At 37.6% G+C, this 8,872-nt stretch overlaps 1 protein-coding gene across 1 annotated transcript; it reads left to right on the top strand.

The window, feature by feature from the left end:
- The first annotated feature begins 2,073 nt into the window (after nucleotides 1–2,073).
- Nucleotides 2,074–8,393, top strand: LOC122659363. The gene is made up of 4 exons (XM_043854476.1): nucleotides 2,074–2,344; nucleotides 6,463–6,943; nucleotides 7,079–7,203; nucleotides 7,297–8,393. Exons 1-4 carry the CDS (start codon nucleotides 2,074–2,076, stop codon nucleotides 8,391–8,393), a joined length of 1,974 nt encoding a protein of 657 aa, XP_043710411.1.
- The last annotated feature ends 479 nt before the right edge of the window (nucleotides 8,394–8,872 follow it).

Genomic DNA, 8,872 nt, shown 5'->3' with positions numbered 1-8,872 from the left:
GCAAGTAAGATAATCTTGCATTATTCTCATACTCTGTTTCTTATTGCAATCAGATCTTTGTTCTGTTTTTTAAAATTCATTTTGTAGATTATACTGTTGAATTTTCAGATAATAGTCAAGGTCTTGTACCCTGAAAGTTGAAACTGGGATTTGAATCACTGTTAGGCTCTCTTTTTACTTTTGTCTGGGTTTCCTTCTTTTCTTGAAAACAAACAGAAGAGCAGCTAGCTGGTTCTCTACTTATGTTGTTGCTGGATTCCGGAGTTGAACTAGCACTAGCTTCTGTAATTTTAGAGACACCATGGCATAAATGAAAGCAACAAGAATTCTTGGCCCCTCGGTTTGAAAAGAAGGGGAAACATGGAGTTTGAATAGGCTCCACCCTAAATTAGTTTATGAGTTTTGATTTAGAGAGATGATGGGACTATGTTGTCAAAGATTAATTAAAGAGATAGTTGAAACCAAAGTAAAGCAGCTCTGAAATGGGTTTCATCTCACTTCTTGTTTAACGGTTAATGGTGTTTAAGGTTCCATATATTCTCATTCAAATGGGTTTAACAGTAAAAATTAAAGCTGCTCTGTAATTCGGTCTGCGTACGGCCATACTTGTTTTATCCAACTCTTTTGACATGGTAGGGAAGAAAAGAAAATTGGCTCAGCACAGTAAGCTTTCCCAACCATACTTGGGTGATTGTGTGACATGACATGATTTGGTTAAAATACTTGGTTCTAATGCCAAATTTAGAGGCTGCCTAATCTCTTTTGCATTTGGCCATATGAATCATGCATACCAGAGCAACTCAGGATATTGACACACAGCAGGAATGAGGTCATGGCGTAGGTTACATTTGTATAGCACAACTATCTTCTTGGCATATGAATATTTTAAATTTGAGGAAATCAAATTATTCCATTTGCATGGGCATGGTGGTGTAAAGCATGTGGACAACAATCCTTTAGGATTGAGATATTGCAGGAACAATGGGCAATTGTTACCCTATTCTCTGCATTTGTAGCCTCATTTGTAGCATCATTTGTGAGCCTTGATATGGTTTTACAGAACACCCATATAAATTTCAAATTTCTTTATTTGTTGGGTCTTTAGCTCAAATTGGTAGAGCACTTGGAACATGAAGATGTCTCAAGCATGTTCCAAGGGAATGGTGGTTCAAATCCACCAAGACCTTTTTTATTCAACTGTTCGTATTTGTATTCTTTAAAACTTTTGTATGTCTAAGCGATTCATAAACTTTTGTAATTTATAGTGTAATGGTATTTTTGTAATTTATGGTAACCTATTAGTGTATCTTTGTCTCTTCTTTTTTAATATATATTTTATTAGTGCGGGGGCAAATGGGAGTGCTCGCGGAAGCATCAACGGGGTGGATTTTCATCTTTCATGGGGGTGGGGTGGCAATTTTGTTCCCATGTGTGTCTAGGAACAAGGGCCACGCTACCTTTTAAATTTCTTTTTCCCATAATATATTATGTGCATAGGACCATAGGCATACCAGTTCTTTTTCCCATAATATATTATACACATAGACATACCAAACCTATTTCTAATTATATAATAAATTGTACAAATAATAACCAAACGATTATAATTTGTAGACCATAATTTATTATCATAAATGATTTCTCAAAAACGGGTAATAAATACAAACACAAATCATACCAAAGAGACCCTAGTTGTTTTCAATTTAAATTTATTCCAGACCTGATTATCGATGCCCTCTCAGGTATCTGATTCCCTCTTTTCAATTTGACTTGCAGAATACGTCTGGTTTAATGACACTATTATTCAGATATGCTATCATAGACTTCCTTCTTGGTTACAAATATACTTTAAGTTTGTGTTTGAAAGATGGTTTTCCATGTTCTTCAACAAGGAAAGCATAATATGGAGAAATGATGATGTGGGGATGAAGCCAGTTGAAATCAGATCTAGGAAAGTCTTCTAAATAGCCCCAATATTGTCCACTATGCCCTGGATGCGGGCCTGAATGGGGGGGCTTGTTGGTGTTGGTGGGGCTAACTTTTGTATCCAAAAGTGCCATCAACAATTAGATTATGGATACCAAAGGCTCTTCTTCTGGCGGAGTACTGAAAGGTAGACAGAAGGCTAGCACAACATTGGTGTCATCATCAGCATTTACATTTTCAGATTGCTTGGCATCATTTTACAAGAGGTGTCAAGATAACATCTTTCGTTTGCAATATGGTTTCACTGACAGGAAATTCTTTGAGTCATCCATGATGTCTCTAAAGGAATTGTCAACAATGCGGCCTACCGATTCCAAGGGATCTTTCTTTAGCTGGAGCACTGAAAGGTGGACAGAAGGTTGACATTGTCATTGGTGTCATCAATACTTGCATCATCACATTGTTCGGTATTATTTACAAGAAGTGTAAACGTAACATCCACTGCTTTCAGTATGGTTATGCTGCTAGGAGAGAGCTTCTTCAAGTCACCATGATGTTTTGTACTTCAGAATGTATTGGTTATATCTTTTTTCATCTTCCTTTAGAAAATTTTTGAGATTGGATCATTTTATTTCTTTTTTTATTCTTTTAGGAAGATCCATGAAAAAATTGTTCAATGACTTCGTAGATGATTTGATATATAGCGTCCATCTCAATATGATTCATTCTCATCTAACTTCCTTTCATGAGTAGTAGTAGTCTTTGCACCAACTTGATGGCTTCCTAAATGAACTTCGTAATCTGCCTTAAAACATCAGAAGATTGACAAGTCTTGAGATTTTGAATCTCACAAAACCGAGTTCAAGTTTACTATTCAGTCTAACCGAGTGAGGTTGAGTTCGGCTGATTCTCAGCCAATTTGTAGACGATATTAATTAGAATCAAATACGAATCAGTAGAGGTCAATTCCTTACCTTGTTAGTGTTTTTAAACCTTTCCTCAACCCTCTTTTCTCGTCCTCCCTTTGCACTCTCTCTTCTCCATGATGCTTCTGTCCCTCTCTCCATATTCTCCTCCGCTATCAAATATAATAAATTTATTTAATTTTTATCTGAATTATAAATATATTATTTAATTTTAACACTCTCTCTTTCTCCCTTAAGACACATTGGAGGAGAGCCTTTTTTTTAAAGTCAATCTCTCTTCCGCATTCAAACTCTTCTCCTCTATTCCCACCCCTTCTCTCGTTCTAGCTCCTCCCAATCTCTCTCTCTCTCTGTCTATGCGATACACTCACATAGCATTAGACTCCTCTTCTTCCCTCCACAATCTCCCCTCCCCTAATTCTCACGCTATTTTACTCTCTCCATGTTCCTTCTCTTCAAACTCTGTTCTATGTTCCTTCTTCTTGATTAGAAGAGTAAAGAAATAACCAAAAATGAAGGAGATGTACCTTCTTCGTCATTTTAACTTTAAACTATTGATCAAACAAAGAAAAGGATACTTCTTCGATCCTTCACTTTCTCCAAGTTCACTTTCCAGACAAATAAGAAATGGAGAAGATGAGCTCTCTATGTAATATCATATTATTGTCTACAAACACTGGCTAAAGAAGAAATGAAAGGGTTTAGGGAGGAATGAAATGAACTTAGTTTTTTCCATGGGAAACGAAAAGGTTTAGTATTTTTTGCTTTAAATATTATTATTAAGAATGACCTATAAACGAACAGTTTTGATTTAAATAATATAATATAATAATAAATAAACAGTTTATTATTATTAAGAATGAACTATAATTGTGGGGTTTTTCGAGAAGTTATTCTCTATCATTTTCTTTTTATTGTAAAGATTATCTTGGTTGGGATTATTTTATTCAAGTCTGATTTGGTTGCTTTTTTCTTATTGGTTGTTAAAGTATTAGGTTAGTTTGGAACTCTTATTTCCTATTGGTTGAGTGATGTAAGCTCTAATCAACAAATCACAGGATTCCTAGTATTCTAGAGAAGCTATAAATATATTTATGGGAGTGGGATTAGATGGGAGTGGGTTTTGTTAGGGAGATGAAAAGTATTTGGCGTAAAAACATATGGGTTTTAAATGAAATTAATATTAAATAATATTAAGTATATACAATATTAAATACTGAGGGTACCAAAGATTCTGTAATTACTAAAAAATATGACAAAAAGGTAAAGACTATAAAAGTATAATTCTTATTAAGAATGAAGGATATAAGTGTCAAATGAAAGTTTAGCCACCAAGCATGTGTTCTCTAGAATCACAGGATTCCTAGTATTCTAGAGAAGCTATAAATATATTTATGGGAGTGGGTTTTGTCAGGGAGATGAAAAGTATTTGGCGTAAAAACAAATGGGTTTTAAATGAAATTAATATTAAATAATATTAAGTATATACAATATTAAATAATATTAAGTATACGCAATAATAAATACTGAGGGTACCAAAGATTCTGTAATTATAAAAAAAATGACAAAAAGGTAAAGACTATAAAAGTATAATTCTTATTAAGAATGAAGGATATAAGTGTCAAATGAAAGTTTAGCCACCAAGCATGTGTTCTCTAGAATCACAGGATTCCTAGTATTCTAGAGAAGCTATAAATATATTTATGAGAGTGGGATGAGATGGGAGTGGGTTTTGTTAGGGAGATGAAAAGTATTTGGCGTAAAAACAAATGGGTTTTAAATGAAATTAATATTAAATAATATTAAGTATACGCAATAATAAATACTGAGGGTACCAAAGATTCTGTAATTATTAAAAAAAATGACAAAAAGGTAAAGACTATAAAAGTATAATTCTTATTAAGAATGAAGGATATAAGTGTTAAATGAAAGTTTAGCCACCAAGCATGTGTTCATGCTTTTATATAATAGTAAGATATAGATAGATAGATAGATAGATAGATATATAAGTAAATAAAATAAATATATACATACCTATGCTATGAGGATATATGGAATATATGGATGCGTATATATGTGGTATATATGCATGTAGGAAAGTAGAATATCTTCAACACCATACCACCCGTATTTAAGTATAGTAAACCGGTGGGCAGACATGGTTCAATGCCTAATATAAAACACCCGGGTATTGGTTAATTTAAATTATTGCCTTATAGGCTCATTGATCATGTGTTATGCTAGGAATTTTAAAATTTGTAGTGCGATCTTACATGAGTAAGTTATTTATACTACCATGACTTATGCTTTCGTCTTGTGAGAACATGCAACTGACAGACCTATCATAGATTGGACCATCCCTAGTAGACTAACAGCCAATCTTCCTATGACAGGGAATGGTCGTGTTGTTTGGGCTTAGCAAAATTCCAGCAGCATATGCTACCTTAGAAAATTAAGGAAAAGGCTAGTTCGAATCCGTGGCATCAAAACTAGAGCAAAGAGAGTGCTAAAGGAATGCCTAGATTGGGCTGAAGTTTGTAGGATCGAGGAACGTGAATTCTTCCTTGAACTTGCGGATCAAGTTAGAGCTAACATCTTTTACCTAGACTTGGACACGTTTATGACCGGACAAAGACTTGAGAGCCTAGCCTGCTGAGTTCAGGTATTAAAAATATATATATATATTGATATAAATACATATATAAATACACAAGTGCATAACAGGTGATATTTTGCACGGGCATACACCTAGTACAGTACAAGAAGCATGCTGACTGGGATTAGTAATATAAAATTGTGCGTACATGTACATGTGATGTTATTATGGTACTTAGGTTCCCTCAAATGTATGATTATTTTAAGAGATACATAGAAGAATATACGTATACCCTAGAGCACAAAAATAACTAGCATATTGCTCTCAAACCCCCTTTCAGAGAGAAATCATGGTTGGGAAAAGGTCAAACAAGAGAGCTCGCCGTGATACGTAGTCTCGTTTTGCTGGAGAAGCGGGACCATCTAATGCTCTGGCCCCGACTCTTGAAACTTTTGTGTCTTGGAAAAGTACACCTGAGGTTCCTCCTACACAAACATATGAGGTTCCCCCAGCACCTGAGATTCCTCCGGCTCATGCACCCCCACCTCCACCAATTATGACTGTCGGAAAGGTCACTGCAATTATGGCTACTATGATGCAGTCTATGCAATAGCAGCAACAAGTTCAACTGCAGATTCAGCAACAACAACAAGAGCTGATGACCAGCAGGAACGCACAACTCATACCTGCCACGCAGCAGAGAGCAATACCACAACCTAATCGTCCTCGAACTTTCCTCCTCCTGTGCCTCAGGTTACACTAGAAAACTCCATTGCCAAGATGATGGAGAAATTCATGAAACTCCACCATTCATCTTTCTTCAAGGTCGAATTAGATTCGCTACAACCTGAGAGATGGATTAGTGCCCTGGAGAAGGCTTTCAAAGTACTGGAATGCACCAATGCCCATAAGTTGATATGCGTTGGGCACCAGTTGCAAGATGAAGCCGCGGCCTGGTGGAAGTCAACTCGGCCAAATCTTAAAGCAACTCATCCCGACCCAACTTGGGATCAGTTCAAAGAGGTTTTCTTGATAGAAAAGAAGCAGAGTTCTCTACCCTCACACAAGGGTCAAAGACAGTATTGGAATACCAACAACAATTTGAGGACCTACTCCATTTTATACCAGAACATCTGAGAAATGAGGCAAGCAAGACCAAGAAATTTGAGAAAGAACTTAAACCTGAGATTGGAGCTATGTTGTCAACCATAGAGATTGAAACCTATGCTCGGATGGTTGATAAGGCTAAGACAGTTGAAGATAGACTGAAGGAAAAGTTGACTGCATCACAAGGGTCAACCAAAAGGCCTGGCGGTTACCAGAACTATAATTGGCCCAATAAGACTTTCAAGAGTCCCAGCAACCCTAGCCCATTACAGTATCGACGGCCGAAAGCTGGTCAAATTTCACAATCTTTCTGCCCGGCTTACAGCCAGTCAAACCATTATACTCGTCAGGGTTCTAGTCAAGCTACAACTTCCGTTCAGACTCCGCGGCCAGTAGCAAGCCAAGCTAGCTAGGCATCTTCCCAGTCAACCCGTACAGTGCCCCCTTTTCAGTCTATGGATTTTGCCCGATGTTTTGGATGTGGCTAACTTGGCCATTGGGCAAAAGACTGTACATGTCAAAGGAATAACACACCCTCGAGGTTCCAATCAACTAGCCGGCCCTTCCAGCCCCAAGATAGCAGAAGCCAAGGGAAAGTTTATGCGCTGACCAACGAGGAAGCTGAAGCGGATCCAGAAGTAATGAGAGGTATCTTCCAAAGGAAACTATAAACTAATTAAAGATAAGATATGCAACATCTGTAGGTGTTTAATTTCATCATTATCCTCAATCTAATCTTAGGTACTCTAAACATAGCATCTATTCCTGCGTATGTGCTTTTTGACTCTAGTGTATCGCATTCCTTCATTTCTAGTACCTTTGCTAGCAAGTTGAATGTATCCCCCAAGAGCATAGTGCACAAGCTTGTAGTTAGCACCCCAACTGGAAGCATAGTAAGCTTGAAGGAAATTCTCGACTCTTGCTCGGTAGAAATCTACAGGCGGAACTTGATGGCTGATCTGGTCAGATTCGACATGAAGAACTTTGATGCAATCCTAGGAATGGATTGGCTGTCCACTCATGGAGCAAATGTCATGTGTGTGGAAAGGAAGATCATGTTTAAACCTAAGAGTGGGGATGAGTTTACCTACAAGAGTGAACCGATGAAAAAGCCTAAGAAGGTAACGATATCCGTACTCCAAGCGAAGAAGTTGTTGAACGGTGGATGCCAGGGATCTTTGGCAACAATTATGGATTTGGAAGTAAAGGTAAAACCATTGGAAGAGTTGGATGTAGTCCGGGAATTCCCTGACGTGTTTCCCGAAGACCTAACCCAACTGTCACCAGAGCATGAAACTGAGTTTGTAATAGACCTAACTCCTGGGGCAGCCCTGGTATCTAAGGCGCCGTATCAAATGGCACTCATAGAGTTGAGGGAGCTACAAATTCAACTGCAAGATCTTTCCAAGAAGGGATTTATCCAACCCAGTGTATCTCCTTGGGGAGTACCAGACCTGTTTGTAAAGAAGAAGGATGGAAGCATGCGTATGTGCATTAACTATCGAGAGCTGAACAAACTCGCAATTAAGAACCGATACCCATTGCCACGCATTGACGATTTATTTGATCAGTTACATGGTGCAAGTGTCTTCTCGAAGATTGATCTTAGATCGGGGTATCATCAGTTGAGAATCAAGAGCAGTGATATCTCAAAAACAACTTTTAGAACTAGATACAGACACTATGAGTTCCTAGTGCTATCCTTCGGTTTAACAAATGCCCCCGTGGCGTTCATGAATATGATGAATAGGGTGTTCCACGATGTTCTGGATAAATACGTCATAGTCTTTATCAACGACATTCTAGTCTACTCCAAGAATGAGGAAGATCATGCGTGACATTTGAGGTTTGTGTTGCAGCGACTAAGGGAACACCAGTTGTTCTCAAAATTCAGTAAGTGTGAATTTTGGCTCCACCAGATAGGATTCTTAGGACACATAGTTTCAAGGAAAGGCATTGAAGTCGATCCAAAAAAAGTTAAAGTTGTCCTTGAGTGGGAGACATCGAAGAGTGCCATGGAAATTCATAACTTTCTAGGATTGGCTGGTTATTACTGTCGATTCATTGAGAACTTTTCACGACTATCGGTGTCGATGACTCAACTAACCAAGATGGTTATTACCATTGATTCATTAAGAACTTCTCATGACTATCGATGTCAATGACTCGACTAACAAAGAAGGGAGCAAAGTTTGAATGGTCTGACGCATGTGAAAAAGAGCTTCCGTGAACTAAGGGAACAATTAGTAACAGCTCTGGTATTGACTATTTCGGATGGCACCGGCGGTATGACAGTGTATATCGATTCATCTCGTAT

Source organism: Telopea speciosissima, chromosome 4 (genome assembly GCF_018873765.1).
Source record: "Telopea speciosissima isolate NSW1024214 ecotype Mountain lineage chromosome 4, Tspe_v1, whole genome shotgun sequence".
In the NCBI taxonomy this organism is placed as follows: domain Eukaryota; kingdom Viridiplantae; phylum Streptophyta; class Magnoliopsida; order Proteales; family Proteaceae; genus Telopea; species Telopea speciosissima.
The sequence above is the reverse complement of the archived record's forward strand: the minus strand, read 5'-3'. Positions and strand labels throughout refer to the sequence as shown.